Source organism: Rhynchophorus ferrugineus, unplaced genomic scaffold (assembly GCF_030347505.1).
Source record: "Rhynchophorus ferrugineus isolate W39M unplaced genomic scaffold, kcgeb_rfMv2 rfM6, whole genome shotgun sequence".
NCBI classification, from domain to species: domain Eukaryota; kingdom Metazoa; phylum Arthropoda; class Insecta; order Coleoptera; family Curculionidae; genus Rhynchophorus; species Rhynchophorus ferrugineus.
This window is the reverse complement of record NW_027472585.1, coordinates 29,544,893-29,568,738: the sequence shown is the minus strand read 5'-3', so window position 1 is coordinate 29,568,738 and position 23,846 is coordinate 29,544,893. Positions and strand designations below refer to the sequence as shown.

At 30.0% G+C, this 23,846-nt stretch overlaps 1 protein-coding gene across 3 annotated transcripts in view; it reads left to right on the top strand.

Moving 5' to 3' along the window:
* The window catches only part of LOC143198495 (glutathione S-transferase 1), a 133,078-nt gene that overhangs the window by 12,388 nt on the left and 96,844 nt on the right, over positions 1–23,846 (top strand). For all 3 annotated transcript variants that reach the window (XM_076407749.1, XM_076407748.1, XM_076407750.1), the window contains exon 2: positions 3,968–4,304. In XM_076407749.1, coding sequence (XP_076263864.1) covers positions 4,164–4,304 — 141 coding nt within the window. In that variant the 5' untranslated portion in view covers positions 3,968–4,163. The remainder of the gene's footprint in view (positions 1–3,967; positions 4,305–23,846) is intronic.

The window sequence follows — 23,846 nt, the reverse complement described above, 5'->3', positions numbered from 1 at the left end:
GTTATATTATAGTAAGTATTTTTAGAGCGTTTTTAACTATAAATCACTTTAAAATTTATCAATAAAAAAACAAGAGCATACATTCATAGGAATTATTTACATCCTGCTGCTTTGTTATTTGGTGTACTGCTTCTGAAAATAATAATAAAAAGGTTGAATCACCCATCAATTTTTCACAGTTTAATATTTTAGCATCCAAAACAAGTTTAAAATGTATTTTATTATATAATGGTTACACTTCATTGTAAGTTGTGATTATATCCGGTGGTCTACAACTTACTTTTTTTTACTGCATACACATTTTCTTACATATCTTTCAAATTTCAGATTATTCTAAGAAACAATGTTTGGAGCAATATAAGGGCTCATAACTATAAAATTGTCAAGCTAACATGACATATGAACTCAAAATTCTTGTTTATCCGATAAGACTTAAAGTCAACATCTTGACTTGATGTTTGTACTGCTATCTTGACTTTTTTCTTGAATAAAGCAAGGAAAACGGCTTCATTAGAACATAAAAGAGATGGAGAAAGGATAGTAGGAGCGAAATGAAAATAAATCCACTACTACACACCTAAATAAAAGGATACGGACTGTGTGATCTTTATTTATAATTTATGATCTAAAACAAATAGTTTTACTAAAAGGGCATCAAAAAGATGAAGGAACATTGAAGTGACAGTGTTGAGAAAATTGTACACTAAAAGAAGCATTTTTATTACCACGAATCCATAACATTTCTACGATCTTATCCTAACATCCTTATAGGTTAACAGATGTGCGTAAGACTGAAGATTTATTGAATATTTGTACATTCATTCCATTTTACTGATTAATTTAGGTATCAAGCCAATATTATTAATATGCTTAATCAAAATCTCATCTCATTTTAAGTAGAAAATATGTAATCCCAATTTTGTATAGTTTCTTTAGATCACATTAATAGATTTAGTTATTATTTCATTAATATGTGTTATGTATACCATTTCAAATATAATAATAATATATATTGAACCATTTAGATATATTGACCACTTAGATAGAATATTATTAATGATTCATTTCTTAAGTTCAAATGTTTCACAATAATTTTAATAGGCTCATATTTTAAATCAACACATGCTTTTATATTTAAATATTAATGGTTACGTTTTTATTTTGACATATTTTTCTATGGTAACCTTACACTAATATTAAAGTCCAAGTATTTTACTGTTACTGTTTTATAGATTTTAATGCGTAGTTGTATACGCTGCTTTTAATTATATTATTTGTTACGAATTTAAAATGAAAGGTTGTTTCTCTATAGCAACTACTTACTATACTAATATCAATAAATTCTTTAATTCAAATGTTTGAACAGATCGTAAATTGGATTGAAGTATTAGTGCTCTTTCGAACGTATTTTAACTTTCAAGTATTTATAATTCATAACATGCTTATTTTTTAATGTCGAGTAGATGATGATGGTGTGTAATTTCAACAATGTTCTTGTTTATGTTTCATGTATGAACAGTTACTATTTCTTTTTAGTTTTATGTTATATTATACCTTCCTGCCTTATTGAATGCGGTAATAATGAAAAAGTATTACTTAATTATTATTACTTAATATTATTATTTACGAATTGCTGGATTATTAATACATTATTGCTTATAGTTTAATTGTTTAACTGTTAATCGGCCGAAAATACGTTGAAAAGCATATTGATAAATTCGTATAGGCCCAAAAAGAAGGAAAACCGCTACCACAAGAATTAACAGAAAATGACATTTCGAACCGTTTCAAATCCAGCTTACTAGATAAAAAATGAAAAGTTTTCTATGGTGTATTTTGATCGGCGACGAAAAGTGGATCTACTACGACAATCCAAGTGCCGACAAGTGAAAGAAGTCATGGGTAGCCATCATGGGTAGTCATAGGAGAGCCATCCACATCGATACTGATGTGGATGTAACAAGGTGCAGAGTATTAGGAGGTGCTAAAGCCAATATTGTAGAAACTGTAACTGCAAATATCTACCGATGACAATGGAATACATTTTACGTCGTATTGTTGCAAAAAAATACCAGCAATAATGACTTGCATGACAACGAGCCCGAGCGTTGCAAGTTTTGTGAAGCGTAAACTGTTGCAGCCTGAACGGGAAATTCTATCGCACCCAACGTACTTATCAAACACAGTACTTTTTGATTAGCACCTGTTCAGATCAATGCGTCATGGCTTGATTGGTACAAGATTTCGAAATGCTGAAAATATATGTTAAATAAATTTAAACAGCTTTAAATACACGGCAGATTGGCAGATCTATACGCATCTTTAGACATACACATAAAATGCAATACTCTTTTTACAAAAATAAAATTAATATATAATAGGTATAACAGAACAACAAAGCTTATTAAACAGAGCATCTCTACAAGATACGAATGGTTATTAATATTTCTTATCAGTAGTTCGGATAATTTCAAGTATTAGTTAACGATTTATTGAATGACAGATAAATATAATTTCGTATGTTGATTAAATATCGTTTATTGTGCAGAAAAATATACCAAACAGTCGTTTAATATATGGAGGCTCTGTACCACGGAAATATTTCGACATGGCATCGCCATAAAGATGCGAACAAATTGTGGAAAATGATTGTGTAAATAGTTCTCATACATGCAAACACATTTTTCGGTGATTTTAATTAACAAACAGCGTTGTTATTTCTCCACAACTTTACAAATTTGGATCAGCTTTTAGATTCGAGCAAATGAGAACGACCTTTAACGTTATTTAATTGCCCTGAACTCAGATTTTTAATCCGTGTGTTAAGATTTGTTATAGTTTTCTAGTTTGTGCGTCAGCTGATGACGTTGTTTTGTGCTGTAATTATGCTTCGAAACATGCGAAAATACAGAGACAACGTTGTAAATTCGATTCAAATTGTTTCTGTTACGTTTGCTGATATTAAATTGCAAACACAAAAAATCAAGACAAATTCAATGATGCTTATTTTCAGTACTTTGTTTAAATTGTTTTGGAACGCATACAGAAGAAAACTATGATACTCATTATGAGCCACAACAAAATGTGTCCTATGTACCACTTATGAATTCATAGGACGTTTCACTAACACCTCATTACATTAATCCTGGCCTTATTAAGAACTAAGTTGCTTCTAAAACTATTACACGTAATAATCAAAGAAGGAATATTTATCGACTCATCGGATTACAAGCACGTAATCGACAAAATTACCACAACATATGTCTCTCAAAATACATTTTCTGTATTCATATCTTGATTTTCTTTTGGGCAACATGAGCGACAAGCAAGGATAGAGGGTCCATCAAGATACAAGGAAAATTGAAAGGCGATACTAAGGATTTTGGTACGAAGGCACGATGAACGGTTATTGTTGAACCCTAATACGCGAAACAGATTCCAAGTAATGTAAAAGACTATTTCAATCTCTATTCATTTCTGATTTATACCTTTTAATCCAATAAGTGGCCGTTAATGGTCAAAGACAGTAAAATAATGAATTTATTTAATATTTCGAAAACTAAAACCGATTGTTCACTGTGATTTTGTGGATCTGACCAGAGTTATGTAACAAAATAGCCATCATAATTCTTTCTTTTGTATGATTTATCTTATATTATAAAAACAATATATTATAGATAAGAAAATATGACCGAAATGAAATAACAAAACCACAATGAACACATCGCCATTTTTATGCATTATTAAATTTGAATATAGTTATTTTTAAACTTATTACTGTTAAATGGCTACTTTTTTAACATATCTAAAAATAGAACGAATTATTAATAAAGTTAATTAATGCGTTGATGCGCATGTTAAGGCGAAAATATCAAAATTACTCAATTTAAAATAATTCAGGTAGCACGAAACAAAAAAGGACCTTCTTTTGACTCAGTTGAATACACAATCTATTCGATAATCTTAGGTAAAAGCTATTGGGGGAAAAAACTAGACGTAGGGCATTCACACTACTCTGGTTCGGCTAATTTGAAGGACGTCGGCCATGGTTCAGTAATTACGTTAGATCGGCTACTGCAGTAACAACAACACTTCCACGCGTTAGGCCCAATTCATATTAGGAGCATTAGTCAGTGGTATCGGGTGACGTATCGCGCGAGACCATGGCTCCGAAACTATACTCCAACGACATGAACCCCGGATCGAGGGCGGTACTGCTGACGGCCAAGGCCTTAGGTTTGGAGCTGGATATCGTGGAGGTCAGCGTCTACTATAAGGAACATATTAATCCCGAGCTTTTAAAGGTAAGCTGATTATTTTTTAATTCACTTTGTATAGTTAATCTTAACGCTTTGACGTTCAGATTGTTAATCACTATATATATCAAGACGATGTTATAAAAATGCATTAATTTTTATATTTTTAAATACTTTCAATGAAGATATATGGTATTTATTGGTACTAGTGATCGCCCTGTGGCTATGTATTAAATTAATCATGTTTCTCTCATAACAGAGTAAAAGTACTAATTTAAAAATGATATGTTGTTAATGTATTTGATATATTACACTAATTAAAATAATAAAGGTCTGTATATTAAAACATCCGCAAACTATCTCAAGAACTAACACTCAATAAAAAAAATTAAATTGCATTTAATTAAATCTAATCTCCATTCATTTTCAATAATCAACAAAGTATTAATAAGTGTAAATTACAACTCCACCGAACATTATAATATAAGTAATATTACTTTCAGAACATGATCTTTGTTTACTTCTATGTTATAAACATAAGGATATAATAACAAATTAAATAATAGACTTTTGTTTATTAAAACAGAGAATATATGAATAAGAGAATTTTGAAATTGATTTGAAATGATTTTAACATGTTTATTAAAATAATAATGAACACAATTAGGTGGGTAATTTTTTTTACAGATTATAAATGCATATTCAAGGAATGTATTTGCAATCATTAAATTAACTATTGGTTTTCCAAAATTTAGGTCTCAAATAATTTTTATTTTATTAATCTCTTGGAACATCAACAATCTGACCGTTGGCAATAAGTATTATTGTTTGATTTCTGTTATATAAAATAACCATCCTAACATGTAAAAGATCACTTCAGTAAGTGATCTGCTGTACAATTAACAATCTAAATCTTATTCTAGATACTATTCTAACTTATTTTAAAGTCTATCCTAACTTATTGTAATGACTATTCTAACTTATTCTAGAAATTATTAAATTTCACTCTATGTGTCTATTAACCAGTTCGTATGGTAGTTTGCGTTTGAGCCTACGTACTTCACTGTCATCGCGCACATTTAACTGTTTGGCGAGTGCATTGAGTTGCCCTAACAGTCTTTCAGAGTACTTTGCACTAGCACTTCGAATCACACTCGTTATGGGTTCTATGGGGATATCGCGTTGAATCAGTTTGTTGGACACGTAATATGGGGCATCGACGATGACGCGCAACACTTTATTCTGGAACCTCTGGAGGATATCTATGTTAGATTTGCTAGTAGTACCCCACAGTTCAATGCCATAGGTCCAGATGGGCCTATATATTGTCTTATACAGCAAAACCTTGTTATCTAGTGATAATTTAGATTTACGCCCTATTAGCCAATACATTTGGTTTAGTTTAAGCCCAAGCTGTTTGCGTTTTGTCACTATATGTTCTTCCAAGTCAGACGTCGATCAAAATGCATTTCCAGCTCTTTAACGCTATTTGCTTGCGGAAGTTCATGATTATTCAATTTTACTGACGGGCATGTTCTTCTGCAAAGGGTGAATGTCATATGAGTAGATTTTGTCCCATTTGCTTTGATACGCCACATTTTCAACCACAACTCGACTCTTTTAAGATGAAGTTGTAGGTTTTTTGTGGCTGATATTGGATCCTCGTGTGATGATAAAACCGCTGTACCGTCAGCATATGTTGCAACAGTAGTGTTTCGTGAGGTTGGTTGGTCAGCTATATACATAAGATATAACAATGGGCCGAGAACACTGCTCTGCAAAACACCCGAATATATGGGCTGTAGGTCAGTGTATTCGTCACCCTGTTTGACAATAGTTCAAATAATAAGATGACATATAATCTTATAGCATTAATCATTAAACGCCTTAATATTCATCAGTGCTTTAAAATGTTACAAATTTACTGTTAATAATTCATAATTTCTTCTATTTGTCCTATGTGTTCCATCTATGCAAATTAGGTAGTTAGTTTCATTTTAAATCCTACATATTTTCATTACTTCATTATGTATTCATATAGTCTATCATTTTATCCATATTTCTCACATAAAATATATATTACAGCAACAATAACTACACTGATTAAAAGAATATTTTGTTTATTTAAATTTTTAAATAAAATTGCATTGTTCTTAATCAGAAGTCAATACTACCAAACAACCTTTACAAGTACCTTTATTACAATGATATACTATGTCTCCAGAACCATATCAATTAATAAATGTACAATTTTGTGAAAATCTAAATATCTTGTAAGCAAATAAAACAGACAATTCTTGTTATTCTCGAATTTTGTTAATGTTAATGTCGGGTTTTTTTTCACAGCTCTATATAACTTCTGATAAAGCGGACACGTTAATTTGTTTTCTCTGCGAGATATGTAAGATATAACTTTACATGACCGTACTATTCTTGCCATAACTGTTTAATAATTCATATCATATACGAAACACAGCTTAAAATTATATAACTTCGTTTAGTAGTATTTTAATCACTCACTTTCCATTTTAATATTTTCAAAAGTAACAAACAAATATTCACTTAATTTTAACGAACACTATCTGTTATTTTATTTCATAAACTTTGTCGGCGAGCTAAACTCTTACGGCCACGGCACGGCTACTCGTAGTTTTTCCATGAATACTAATTTCGCGAAGTGGCGATTTAGCATGGCCAGCCAGATCTCCAGACTTAACAGCACCAGACTTTTTTTTATGAGGTTTTTTAAAATCAAAGGTTTATTTGAATGAGCTTCAATTGATTCAACATCTTAAAGGCAATATTTGTCACGAAATTGAGGAAATTCAGCCTCAGATGTTGCAGCATATCATGAAAAATGCCTTAAAAAGAGCCGAAAGTTTCATAGTGAATCGGGGTCACTATTTAGCCGATATATTTTTCAATCATAATGAAAAAAATGTAAAGACTTCATAAACCTTTTATGTAAACCAAACTTATTTGTCTTTTCTTTGACCAAAGTTATAGGCAATCAAAATGGTAGCGGGACTTTGACCCCACGTTGTATATAGCTTAAAAATCGCTTATCTCTAATCATACCTATGAATGAATGATACTGATTCAATAAAGATATATTAATTTGAATATATTAGTATTCAGAAGATCTTAAGTTCTTAGAAATATCTAGGTAAACCTACATATATTCTCTTACAACATCACTACGGAACTCAACATTGACCATAAATAACCTAGTTAAAGAAAAGTAAGAAATAAATCGTGTAATTCGGTTTTGGTGTGATATATTTAGCTTAGTTTGTAGATTTTTTCACTTGATTCCATTGAGTTTCAATTGGCAATAAGTTGAGTATACTTGGGATACATTACCTTACTGTTCTAGTAATATGATATGATGCAAAATTTTGTTGACATATGAATCCTTCTTGCACTAGCTGAAATAAATAAAAGGACGACAAATATTTTTCTTATAAAATTAATTTATATTTAACAAAATTAATGAGGTCAAAGGAAGAAAGACATCCAACTCATGAATATTCTCATCTGGTGACAATATTCTTCATTAGAGATTATGGATTTATGTCTTTTTCACCTGGGGCTCAGATATTTCGTGAATGACCAACAGAAACACCGACTGATATTAATAAATAATTTAGTTTTGTTTTTCATAAACTAATACCTGTTGAAACTAATTTACCAATTGTATGTTTCCATTTTAAATTAAGTTATATAATTAATAACGATGTCTGTTTCTGAATTGTGTATATTATTGTTTTTCTGTTGTGACTAGTCAGAAAATTATATGCATAATAATTGAAAGTAATCCAAACTAAACCATGTAAGACTGGACTAGACTAATTGGACTATTAGTATTGGAAGGAGCAATATTTAATGTATATGACTGATGAAGTATGACTTTGGTATTCTGGTGAATAATTCCTAGAAGAGCTTTATTATGCAGTAACGTAATATCGTAATAGTTTTATTAGCTTTGAGTTACCACTGTCTCATCCTCAAACTAATTAAAATGTTCTTTGATTTGTATGGATCATTTTTTCAATATGTTATCCATATAACTTATTACATTGGATTTCAAACTAACTTACTACATTAAGTCGTATTCCAATACATCAAATGGAATCTCAATTTTCAGAGCATAATAATTTTTGATTGACTCAATGAATCTTTATCTTTACATCTGGAATATTCTATGGAATGTTGTCTTTCAAATGCGCTATAACATGGCTTCATTCAATAAGTATAACTATAGATGCAGCTTTAAAGTCATCTATTAGGTAAAGTTGAAATTACTTTTACCCATATAGAGTTTAAATATTACTAAATAATGGCCATAATGGAGGAGAATATAGATTCTGCCGATTAACTAACATTTTTTAAATTTTAAATGTAGTAAGTAAATGTAGTTTAAGTGTAGTTGAATTTTTACAAAATTCACCGAGGCAGTATTTAATTCTTTTACTAAAAACATGAAACCCTCCAATTGTTACAGATATATAATTTATATGCAATTCGAGTTATGTAATTAATTGCGCTACAATCAGTGACTAATAATTAATGTTTTTACTAATTTAGATTCACTGATTTCGTTTCAGTCTTATTACTAAATAATATTGTGTAATTGTTGTATGCATTTCAGTTCAATTACTTTATGTTTCAGTTATAGAAATTAGCAGTTCTATTCAATATACAAGGCACATTCAAACGAAAGTAAATAAAAAATATTAATTTCTCTCCTCTGAAGCGTGTTTAAAAGAGTTATATGATAATTATGATTTGTGTATTAAGCAAAGGTTTCTATTTGTATTAACCACACATATTTACTTGTTAAAACTACCAATGTTCGAAGGCAATAAATTGTAATATTTAGTGAACGAAATTCAGATAGCTTAGATGGTTAGTGAATCAAGTATTTCCAGATAAATAGAATGGGAAATATTCAAAAGAAGGGAAAATAGCTACCACACGAATTGATTGAAACAAACCTTATCAGACAGCCAATGGAAAGGTTTTTTGTGGTGTATTATAACTGGCGATGAAAAGTGAATTTATTATGGTAATCTCAATTAATAAAGTAAAAAATGAGTAGAGTACATGACACAAACACCTAATGGATCACAGTATAGAGTCTTTGTGATATTATAAGTCTACAATTATATTTTAAAAAAATCGTATTGATTTTGGAATGCTTTTGCAGTCTATTAAGTCCATATTTGATATTATTATATAATCATACAATTTTATACGAAATATGCTATACTAATATCTATATATATTAAGCTATATTAAAGGAATATTACACTATCCTTATTAAATATTCCTGTCTAATTGCTGCAATTTTCATCATAACTAAAATGACGAACATTGTATCGATTGGCGTGGGAGCTTTTAGATAATTATGCATTATTCGAATATATCCAAGCGTGAACTTACAAGGGAATGAAATAGCAGCATAAGTTAACAAACGTGTTAAACCGTGCAAATGCATTTTCATCAATGTTTAAATAATTTCATTAAAAGTTATTTAACCAGTCTGTGTTTTAAGTTATAATGATGTTATTCTATTTTCTGAATATGTTCCATAATTTTAATTATTTCAAGAGAATGTTAATAATACGAATGTCATACCTCTCCTTTTTATCAACTAAGGTTATCTGAACTGAATCAACTGAAGGTGGGATCCGAACCACGGTCCTAGGTATTAAGCTTGCTGACTATCCAAATTTGAGACAATCCCAGAAAACATCTGGTCTTGTCCAACCAGTTTACTGGTATCACTGTGATAGTTTTTCTGGTAGGATTTTACACTCTTGCCTATGGATAATTACAAACCTAAATTTAAAAATATAATATACTTAAATAATAATTTATAATTAAATATATAATTAAAACAAATATAATAAAGAAAATTGTTTATTAGCTCTAGTTTTTTTGATATACAATACATGAAAGTTTTTCGTTTCGTATACATATGCTATCAATATTTCAGCAATTCTCACAATCTATACGGCTGAGCATCAGTTTTTTTCAATATCATTATCATGGGATGTTGAAGGCTTATTAAGTTTTTCTTCTTTTACGTTATCTTGATTTAGTAGTTCCATCTCATAAACTTTGAGTGGGTTAGGAAGTGATAAACTGTCTAAATAGTCGAATAATATATGGGAGATTGGGATTGGTACATTGTTTTTTGTATTGACAATCCTACATGTGTATGATTTGTACACTTTCACCAAACTATGGACAAAACAAACGTTATTTATCGTTATTTCTCATCCATTCTCATAATATAACTAGTCATGCACTGAAATATATATTTCTAATAGTCATGTCCATAGTCTTACCCCAGGTCTAGTCTTAATAATTCTTTATATCAAACAAATGCCAATCTAGTATGATATTCTTCACAAGAGCCGTCAAATTACATTTCTGTTAGGTTATAATATATCACCATAAATATATAACAAAAACTGTAAACTATATAAAACAATCGAAAACAAGATATTCTGTAATAATTATAACAAAATATCATGAAATTCAGCATTATAGCAATAGTATCAACGTTTATAACCTTTAAATAAAGCTAGATTATTTATATTTTGACCATTAACCGACGAATCAATATATGAATGAATGTACATTGTACTAGTATAGAAACTTTAAAACTATAACACAATCGATACATGATTCTGATTTTAATATTCAGCAAATTAAAATTAATGACAATAATCTATTTTTGTGTCCGAAATATTTCCATTTTGATTTTTGCATTTAAATATTTCAATATATCTAAAACTTCTTATTTGTAAATGCTAAAACGTTCTGATTTCTCTAAATCTTCCAGATAATCAAGTACAAATAACTTTTGAAACAATATTTTAAAATTCTATATCTATATCTAAATATATATCTGCACTTTTACTCTAGAATCTCTTTTAATTCAATAATATTTTAGGCAATTATTAAACATAGTTTAGTTAGATGAAACATTTTTTAATTATAAACATCTTTTGTGCCATAGTGAGGCATTGGCTCCATAGTGAGGTCTCTTCTAATTTTCGTGTTTCTTATCCTGTCCATCTTTTTTTCTCTTCTCGCTCTTCTAAGATATTTTATCAGCAGGATTTTGTTTTTTTATAGCACCCATATTCCACAGCCAAACATTAGTGTTAGTCTATAGCAGGTTTAAATACTTCCACTTTCGTTTTAATTATTAATAAACTTACTATTCATGGCAAGTATGAATTCATAGTTTTTCCATTTACTATTAATTATTATCAATTATTGTAACTAGATACTCGTATAATAAATATAGACTTCATGTTTCAAGTTAGCTGCTAATAGTACAAGTAGTATGAATCAACAAATAAATTATACATTTATAATTATTCATTATCCATTATTACAATTATTCATTCGGATAGAGTTTATTTATAACCAACGTTATGACGTATATATGTCTATATAAATTGACAAATCTTTATCATTTATTCTTAGTCATATTTATTTTTCTTCTATTATAACCTTGAAACAATAATAAATATATACAATTTTACCGGCCACAGATGCATTAATATTTTATTAATATTTAGTAATGTTGATGTATATAAATAGAACCAAAAAAAAATCTGGGAACCTTGTCAATACGCCAATGAAATTCCTAAGTTACATAAAAAAATATTAACGCTCTACAAACGTAAAAATATATGGACGAAAATAGATAGCAGTGTTAGCTTTTCAATTAAACGAAGACATAATGTTCCTATTATCAATTAACTAATCAGCTGTAAAGTTTCCGGTCTGGTTTATCATATAGTCAATATTTCATGATTTTTTTAACAAAAGAAAGTTTTATAAACTGGGTTTATTAGTAGAACAACTTTTGCTGTTCTTCAAAACCAGGGGTCTGATAAGTGTTATGTTAGATTTAAAAGTTCAAAAACCACAGATCGCCCAAAATAGACAGTTGTTTTAGGAAATATAAAATTTAGCAAAATAGGTTTGGTAAACTGAAGTTGTTTGAGGCAGCTGTGATAATAAAGATATCAGAAATTAGTATGTTTACAATTTTACAGGAACCCCCGAGGATAATGTATGATATAATGAATTGTTCTACGTTCACTTACACCGAACTTATGTAGTACTTGCTAGGATACTAGTACTCGCTAGGGTAAAGCCAAAATCTTAATAAATAAAAAATTAATAAATAAGCAACGCTCTTGCTATTGTGCACTCATCTCTCCTCCTATTATAATGAACGTGCAATGCGTACAATGGCGAAAGCCCAAGGCCAATACGCTAGATACGCTGACACCAAGAGCCGACAAGAAACACTTTTGGTGGCGTTTACTTATACATAACTACACATCACTTACTTTGGCCCCTTTGACGTCAATTTCTGGCTTAATTACTAATTTATACCTATACTTATAGTTGCATCCATTAAATTATTATCTTTATTTTACAGTAATTTAAGAATTATGGGAAATATACCAATAAATAATCTAATGTAGGAGAATAAAATAGATGAAGATAAAAGGATATAAATAGAGAATAATGAAATAAAAATTAATAAATAGAGATTAATAAATAGAAAAGAATAAATGGAGATTTAATAAATACTGGGAATTTAAAAGAGAAAATTGGAAGGAAAAGGAAAATTAAAAAAGGAAAATTGGTAACACTGGAATACTCTGTGAACAAACTCACTATTTGATGAAACTCAGGTTAGGCCGCTCCAAGAACAGTAACATTAAATCAAGTGAATAAGAAAAAGATCGTGACTCTGCGCGTCGAGTCTTTACAAATAAACTCTTATGAAGTTCTAACGTCCGTTAGACATGTTAAGATATCACATCTGGCAATAACGGTTCACAAAAAATTATCAACAATGTTGCCATTTATGGTAATTATTTCTATTAAAGAGGTATCCCTTTAAAAGAAATATATATTAATATATTCACAAACATTAAGGCGACAAAGCTCACATTAAATATAAGCGGCAATACCATCTAATTCATGTTCAAACCGTTTTAAAAAAATTTAAATAACCCAAAATTAAAAAGTCTAAAATATCGAATTATATCGTAAGTAACATAGATATTCGGAAGGATTTATGATTTCCTTGAATGCTGCATGTTTTTATGTATTAAGAAAAAATATCGAGAAAATATAAACAAATAAAACTCACTTTTGCACCTGAAACAACAGAGCGCTGATAATTCTCTGTTTTTAGTTGTTCTAGAAAGATAAAAGGAGTTTCTTACATCAGCATGTAATAATGAGTCCAATACATAACTGAATCAAAAATATCGACTCAAAACCGTCTAAAGCGGACAAATACAAATGGTTCTACAAAAGAAACTTTAGATTTTAATTACGACTTAGACTTATTTATTAATAATTTCGATTCGGAGCAATTGAATACTGATAAGTAATATAATAAAATTGAATACAAATAGTAAATAAGCCACATATGAACACAATTTTTCCCTTTCATAGCAATAAAATGCTCGGTCAAGTATTGCTGATTCTAAAAATGTAAAAGGGAACGTTCAATTGTTTATAATCAATGAAATAAAAAATTCACCCTGGAACTTTGTGCCAATTTTAAGAAAAATATATTCTATTTTACTAGGATGGTTTCTAGTATTAATTATATATCTTCAGAAGGAAATGTTATTAAAAAAGTCATTAACAATTATATTTTCCTAATTATACTGGCTATTTTTCAACCTGTGTGTTAATATGCACTATGGCACTAGCGCTACTATTTATATTTCGGACCTAATAGTGAATTTATTGTTTTTCAAAATACTCTCCATGATAATCAATACACTCTTCCATCATCAATCAACGAACCGCATTTTCGGGCATCTGAGAATGTTGATCACGTAATATTTTTTTAATATGCGGGAATAAAAAAAATGCTATGTTATTCTAATACCACTTCCGCTACGAGATCGATAATACTGATGAAACCATTCATCCAAACCCTCAGGTTAACATTTGCTTTGATATACTTCTTCCACGAATGATTCTCTGGTTTGGCTCATCTTGGAAGGCGACTCAAGCCCAGATCCATCATCCGTTACAGGTATAAATATCAAACACAGCTTTAGATTTACTTATACTTATTTTTTAAACATTCTATTATATTATGTTATAACTTAAATATTTTTATATTAATTAAATATTAATGTTGATCACGTCATGTTTTTTTTAATACGCGGGAATAAAAAAAAATGATATGTTCCTCTAATACCACTTCCGCCACGAGATCGATAATACTGATGAAACCATCTATCCTAACCCTCAGACATTTGCTTTGATATACTTCTTCCACGAATGATTCTCTGGTTTGGCTCATCTTGGAAGGCGACTCAAGCCCAGATCCATCATCCGTTACATGTATAAATATCAAACACAGCTTTAGATTTACTTATACTTATTTTTTAAACATTCTATTATATTATGTTATAACTTAAATATTTTTTTACGGTGAAATATCTTATTAACATCATGTTAGACAAAAAGCAAAACACATTAGAACCAAAATAAAACAACTATACTGGTTAGTCGAAATATACTCTCAACTTGATCTAAAATCAAAGAGATTGATTTATCACACAATCATAAAAACAATTTGGACCTATGGGGTGCAAAAATAGGGTTGTACTAAAAATTAAAAGCAACTAGTCATCCAACGCTCTCAAGTCAACAAAGAACTGCACGATGATCTAGAAATCAAATGGATTTGCAAAGTTATCCAAGAGTCTGCCTTGAAAGACGAAAGAAGATTACTAAATCATACTAACGTGGAAGCAATACAACTACTGAACAACGGGCAGCAAATCAGAAGATTGAAGCGGACCAAACCATATAAACTTGTATAAAGTATATACCTTTAGTGTAAACTATAGCTTAAGTTATTATAATTTTATAACTGAGGAATACATATTGATGTATCTATCTCGCACTCGTCTTGCTTGTGAGTTAATCCAAGTACAAATGAAAAGTAGTTTAATATAAATTAATTTGTAATTAAGATTGTACTAAGCATATCTAATACAAATTATATTAAAAAATCTTATTGATGCCTCTTCACGATGATCTTGTTTTAAAAGATTACGTACGTCATCGATGTTTTGTGGTATAACATCTGATTTTGGACGAGCTTCATGGAATCATGGAAGCGTCAGCCACGATTAAATTCATTAAACAGTGCTGTTTGTGAGCTAACGCCATTCACTACCCGAGATGTTTTTTAAACTTATTCAAAACGACACATATCACCCATAAGTTACAAAATGTCAAGCCAATGTGGGAATATCAGATGGCGTCTGACAAAACATAGTTAGGCCAGAAATATAAAAACAACCGTCATAAATATTATAGTAGATTTTAATAATTAGCATTTCTAATTGTTTTAAAAGTGTTGTACATGTAGAAATAAGGCCGACTTGGTAGTTCAGTGGTCAAATAGACGGAATAGATCTCCTGGTAATGCATTGATGGATTTGTGGTTTCAAACATGACTAGGGTACGGATGTTTGATTTATTTATGTATGCGATTACTCTTTTCTCTTTTCTAGTTTAGGTACTTGTTAGTTGGTAGGCTTATGGAGAAAACTTTAATAATAATTAGGTGTAAATGAAACTCCTACGAATAAATGAATAAGCCCCCTCCCCCGTGAAGAAACGACCAAAGGGATATACTTGGATGATTATAGGATGTCCCATCTGAACAGATCACTATTGTAGTTAAATTATTTTTGAGTATTGCCTGTACCTTAAAAATTTTTGCTTTTAATGATCTTCTGGATAGCACTATTTTTGCCAAAATTTCCATGGTATACTATATGTGGAAAGATTTTCCAAATCTTGGCGATTCCAAATTCCATTAATCTACGACTGAGCGACTAAACTACTTCAATCCGTCTTTGGTGGTCGTACACACTCAAGTGCAAGCGTCTGTTAAAATTTCAGTAGAATATGTTAGTTCACAATATATTCAGTGGGTCTTAGGTGGCCTTACAATCCATGGACTACGGGTGTTTTTCAAGTCATGGACGTTTCCTAATTGTAATAATTTATGGCTAGAGATCTTTGAGCACCTTCAATCCACATGTTATTAGCTTACGAACCCTTGCTTCAACTGCTGTCGTTTTACTTGAACTTCACTTAACCATGTTTCTAGTAACTGCGGAATGATTTCCATTCCAACATTCTCTTTTTGATAAGTAAGTTGATTACGATTAATTCCGATTAATGCGCCAGTTATGTAACATGTAGGGTACAAAAACACCTTTTATTTTTCTTTTCAACTATCTTATTTCACGAAAAGAAGTAGCGACTTATTGGATCGACATCACAAACAGTACTGCCAGTTGAATCCTATTTCAATGTAAACGAGACCTTTATTAACCGACTTCAAAAAATGTTCGTCTGTATATTTTTATGTATGTTCGCCAATTTCTCGGTTATTTATGGTCTAAGATAATCAGATATTTGTATATAGTGTTATTGCTGAGCTGAAGTAACGGAAAATCGGAAGTCTTTCAGTGAAAAAACCATTGTTTGCATTTTAAGCCCTAACCATGAGAAGTCGCAGAAACATTGCAGGCAACTGCTTCTATGGCGTAACGTATAAGGTGTTCATTTATTGGTCATATTGGATTTTCTCGTACATGACAGCCATAATGTTTAGAGTTAAATAAGAAGAAGCTTACGCTACAATAAAAGAAGCTAAAGCAGGTGTACCACAGGAAGATTACTGGGACCAATGCTTTATCTGCTCTACACTTGTGATATGCCACAAATGGAGAATATTACGATGGCAATATTTGCTGATGATACTGCGATTATAGTTGTCGGAGACAATAGTGAAGAAGCCGCACGAAAATTACAAAAGGCAAGTGAGAATATAAATAATTGGACAAAATCTTGGAAAATAAAAATTAGCGAAAGTAAATCTGTGCATTTACAATTCACCAGAATCAGATCGTCCAAGCACCAATAAGATTAAATAATGCTATCATTCCATATGGTAACAACGCTAAGTATCTCTGAATGAATCTTAATGCAAAACTTCCCTGAGAGGAACTTATAAAGAAGAAAAAAAAAGAACTAATAGAAATATAGGAAAATGTACTGGCAGTGATGAAAATCACAATTATCAATACATAATAAATTGCTATTATATAAGCAAATACTGAAACCTATATGGACATACAGAGTTCAATTATGGGGATGTTCTGCAAAGAGTAACATAAACAAAATACAAATTTTTCAGAACAAAGTCCTGAGAGGTATTGTGGGCGACCCAAATACTACAGGACTGACTACCTACATCGAGACCTTCAGATACACACAGTCAGCCAAGAAATCAAGAGAATTGCAAGGGGGCATGAGGAAAGACTCAATTCTCATGAGAATATTGAAGTATAGCAACTTTTGGATACCACCAGAGCAGAACATCGACGCAGAATTATTAAACCATCTGATCTTGTGTAGTGTTGTGTAGTGAGATATATATAATAAAAAATACAGCAGTGACATGTATAAACATTATTTCACCAGGGACTGAGATAGGGCCGATGGGTCTTCCTAGTTATATACCTAGATTTAAGTTATCATAAAGACAAATTGTAGGTTAGTCGGAAATGACTAGTAACAATGTAATAATTAAATAATAAAAAATATATTGGATTTTCAATTATTGGTCCTTATTTATTTTTTGAAGTCGGTTCAATTTTTTTGTTAAACATATTTTTAATGTAAACACATCACTCGTCACGTCATATAACTCAATTTTTTATGTAATAAATAACGAAAGCCCAGTCATTTTCATAAATTTTTCGAATACTTTAATAATAATTATAAAATATTATTGTTTAATATTAGTTGTTGTTATCTCTATAGGCACGATTCAACTTTTCATTTAATAAATAATGAAAGCCCAGCCGTTTTCATAAACTATTCAAAAACTCTAATTTTGTGGCGAAAGGCCGACCGAAATTAGATGACACATCAGTGGAAAACCCGGAATGAAGTAATAAAAATATCAACGCTCGCCCCTCTCATCACGATGCTTAATTTAACTGGGTGTTATATTACCGTCTTCGCAAAACATGTACGATTGCATTCCCGATACACAACCGCAAAAATGTCTCTCCCTAAAATAGAACTTAATAAAAACGGTTTGTTATTTATTGCTTTTGACCAAAGCGGAGTGATATTATTAAAAATAAAAAATACGATAATGTTTACTCGACAATCACAACGCAAATAAATGTAGTGTTGAAATATTGTTCAATGGATTTTTTGTCGCAGGATAGGAACAGGATTTTATGACTTTAAATATATGTAGGACTAATTTTAACCACAGGGCGTAAAATAAAAACTATATTTAATAAAACAACTAATTACACAATAAATGGATAAATAAATAAGGCAAATTCTATGCGTGCGAGATCTTGATGTCGAGGTGGTCGGGTGCCAGTTCTAAAAACACCATGAAACAATTATAAGGATGAAATTAAAAATATATATGAAATATGATAGGGATCGGTGATTATCACGATAGATACTTTTAAAAGTCAGGTAATATTGTCAGGTCAATTAATTATTCTAGCAGATCATAGTAGTGATAAATAATATTATAGATAAATAAATGTACTGGCAAGTACTGATAATTAATGGTATTAATGATATCAATAACAGACAATAACAATGGTAGTCACTAGCAATGATGGAATAACCAGGATGGTTAACAACAATCTTAGTCCATAGTAGTCAATAATATTGACGAACAATCATAACAGACAACTCAACAACAAACACCACACAACAAACAACTTGTGCACTCCCTTCTCCAGCTCCTGTTATGATGAGCGTATAATGCGCACAAGCGAAAAAGCCAAAGGCCACACGCTAGTTACGCCTCCAAGAATCAGCAGAAACTACTTTCGGTGGTGATTATGCTTCAAATTATCCATAGATCATAACTACAAATTTATTTTGATCACTGGCGTCAGTTTTTGGTTTATAAAATAGTTAAAATTTCTATTTACAGTTGCAATCTTATAGTTATTGTCTTTAATTTATCGTAATTTAAAAATTATGATGAAGATACGAAGAAATAATAAAGTAGAGGATAATAAAATAAATGGATATAAAGATAAGTGGACAATTAAATAAATAAATAGAGAATAATAAATAGAAAATAACAACTAAAAGCAATAAATAGAAAATAATAAATGGAGATATAATAAATAATAAATGGGAATTAAAAAGGTAACACTGAAATACTCTGTGAACAAACTCACCACTTGATGAAACTCAGGTACAAACCAGAGTAAAATAAACTGAATAAGAAAAAGGCAGTGACTCTGATCGTCGCGTCGTCACAAATGCATTCTTTATAAGTTTATAAAGTTCTAAAGTTCCTTGGACATGTTAAGATATTGCATCTGTCAAATACAGCCAATCAAGAAACATTAAGGACGTTGCCATTCATGATAATTATTAGTATATTAATTAAGTATTCAAAAGTTGACAAATTCCATAGTTAAAAAGAAGCGGCAATCCCGCATAGTCTTCACTTAATTCACTTTACATTATCTTTCAAACCTTAAAAAAACATAAACGACCCAAATTTAAAATTCTAAAATATGGAATGGTCAGATGGAAGCCTAACTTCCATAGACATTCAGAACGATTTATAATTTCCTTAAAAAATATCTAGAAAATATAAACAAATATAACCGTGAGAGGAATGGTAAATATAAGACTCCACAAACTTATTGCTGGTAACGATGGGAAGGCATTCAAGGATATTCTGAGAGCTGAGTTTTGTATGACCCCAAGTGTCTTGAGGAAGGTGTTAGAGACAGCGTTGTATAGGAGACATTCATAGTCCATTTTTTGAAGGATGATCGATAGGTATATTTTCATTATAGTTTCCTGGTTAGCACCTGTGGGAGGATGGAATAGCCATCACAGAATAAAAAGATCATGAGTAACCGCTGTAAGTTCAGCAATGTAGTGGTTCCAGGTGAGCCAGTGATGAAAAAACTCCCAGGAATCTAAATCGATCAACTGCAGGGATAGGAACATTGTTAACACTAATGTAATGGAGACGAGAGCGTCTGCTTTTGAGACAGAGATGGATGACTGGAGACTTTGGGATGGAAGGGGCGAGATGTGGAACCCGGTGAAAGAAGACCATAAAATTTAACATTATTTTAACAATACTATGTTAATCTATTCAAACGAAGTGCTTGTAATTGACAAAGTAGTGATCGTTGTCAAACGGGGGCCTATTTTTATTGTATTCGGGATATGTTGGACCCTACAAGTGCAGGATATGTTTGGTCGTTCAGCATGTTGTTCGCAGGATCGTCAAGGGGGCGAATCATATGTCGACCACCACAGAGCCCGTAATGTAGCGGCGACCCTAATACTAACGGTGGGCGTAAGGTACTTCGCAGTTGGATTGATAAGGATTAATCTTCTTAGGTTGTTGACAAAAATAGAATAGTTCATTTCATTTCAGAATATCGATCCGAACAAAATATCATTGGTAAAAACAATTCGGTTTTCCCTCAACATACTACAGAAATAAGTATTACTTGTAACAATTCATTTTAAACGATTTATTTATTAAAATAACTTTTTCGAATTTCGTTTGCGACCAAAAAATGAATATTATTCCAATTAATGTATATGTTTGGCTATGGATTAATTCCGCCATGAAGAAATTGTATTATTTATTTATTTTTTCTAAAACAAAAAAGTATTAAAAAAAACTGCACACAGATCATTAAGGTTGGTGTAAGTTGTTCTTACGTTTAACTTGAATCTTCATTTCACAATTCGTAAACATACGCTTCTTATTATTTATATTAAAACCTTGTATTTAACAAACAAACAATTATTTTTAGAGATTAAAACTTTTATTTTGAGTAAAGCATATATATATATATATATATATATATATATATATATATATATATATATATATATATATATATATATATTAATTTGATATATAGCATGAATTACAATGACAAGTGTCTATATATCTAATTTCCGTTAAGTCTCAATAATCAACAAAGTATTAATAAGCTTAAATCACTACATCATTAAACATTATAACAATAATATTGTGAGTAAGATTGATTTCAGAACGGTAACAACTTCAGTACATCAAATATAAGAATGTATGATTTTTATTTACTTTTATGTTATAAACATAAACATGGAATATTAAACTAAGTTATACATATTTGCATTATAATTAAAACAACTACAGACACAATTAGGCACTTTATTTTTTGCAATATAGAAATTATATTAAAGTAATGTATTTATAATCATAAACTATTGACTTCTCAAAACTAAAATTATTGATAAAATGCTCAAAGAATAAATTATCAGATAGTTACATATTTTAATGCAATAATCGTTAAACAACTTAATATTTATCAATGCTTTAAAATGTTTACAAAATCACTGTTAATAATTTTTTCCATTTGGCCAGCTTGTTTCATCTATGCAAATTATGTAATTAGTTCTACATATTTTCATTACTTTATTCATGTATTCATATAACTTTTATCATTTATTCATATTTCTCACTTAAAATGTGTATTGCAACATAATAAATACATCAACCTGATTAAAAGAATAATTTATTTACCTACATTTTTAAATAAAATTATTTGCTTATTCATTCCACTTTTCGATCTTAACAAGAGTACCATCCGATAAAACGGACACATTACGGGATAGATCAATATTTTTGTTTTAATTTTAAAGGTTTAGTACATTTTAGTAGTTAGTTAGTTTTAAATAGAGTATTGAACTTTGAATTTCCAATTTTGTCGAAGCTGATATAACCATATATATTTTAAAACATCAGCGATACCACTAACTCCAAAAGCGTCCTTTTGCAATTCATGCCAAGGGTGGAAAGAGTAGGTAGTTTGACCATACTGACAGAAGCCTTCATGGATCTCTAACAATATTCATTGTTTTCTTCAATCATACTATTGGTCATTAATAGAACAGGTATTAGTTAAAAGAAGCAACCTTGGAGAATTCAGCGGGTTCAAATTGGTAGGATTTACGATCTACAGTTCCATGACTAAAGTCTGAATTCGCTGAATAACTCAGTGATAATAAATTTGAAACTTATTTTGTGTAGAGATATATCAAAACTATCGAATTTAATAGATAGTGTAGGATATTATCAATTATCGATATTTATCGATTCTTATTAATAATATTGAGACTTCGCCTTTCGCCAATAGATATCCCTGATCAAAATACGTGCCAGTCCCATATTATAACTGTCCTGTACTTTGTATTATACATAACCCTAAGTTAGTTCATGAGCTATAATTATATATTCATTACAGGTATTAGATGTTGGAATTACTTTATAGAGCATTTGTGTAAAATATTATAAATATATAAAATTATTTATTTCAAATAAAACTAACATAAATATATTACAAGCTTTTTTTTTAATATTTAGAATAAGAGAATAATTTTGCATCGAAAAAATTCTTCGTCTTTGTATATATATATATATATATATATATATATATATATATATATATAAATATATATATATATATATATATGTATATATATATGTATATATATATGTATATATATATATATATATATATATATATATATATATATATATATATATTAAATATATGATTTATAACTTAGAGTATATTATACGTATAAATTTTTACGACCACTACAAAATTGAATACATTATGGGTATAACAACATTTTTTTCAGGAATAACAGAATGTTATATTACCTACTCTATATTTTATAGACGCGCGTTAATTGCTAATGGTGTTTAATATATATATGGTGAGAAAATATGGAATAGTTACGAGGAAAATACTATTACGATTTAACTATATAATGTATTAAACATTGAAGATTCCGCTGCACTGACCATTTCATACTTTACCATGATTTATATTTTACATAAAGGTACTTTTTATTTGATAAATACACAGATTTGATAACATTAAAGTCAAGTAAAAATAATGACACGTATGTCAAATAAAAACATGTGCTAACGGTAATTTCGAGTAAAACATACTTTGTAAATGTATTTCACATTTATTGTTATTTAGTCCTACATTTAATGAGCGAGAACTTTTTTAGTTTGTTTATTAATAATGCCAAGAAGACGACCTGACTTGGTCATCGAAGTCGATCAAATATGCGACGAGTTACTCCACGTGCTAACAGCACTGATGACCAACGAGCGATAGAAAATTATTTTAGTCGTATTGGTATGTTCGAAAGTGATTTAAATGAAGCGAATAGGGTTAGGATGCAACGAGTTCGTGCCCATCAAACAGAATAACAGCGAATAATGAAACTGAGGGATTCCGCAGTGCTCCTGTGATCTAGGAATGAGCAGTATTCCACTATGACCGAAAAATAAATTATGGTGTGAACAAATCAGTTAGAAATGCAAAAATTGACAATCGTTTGTCAATACTGTAAGATATTAAAATACAGCGGTGAATC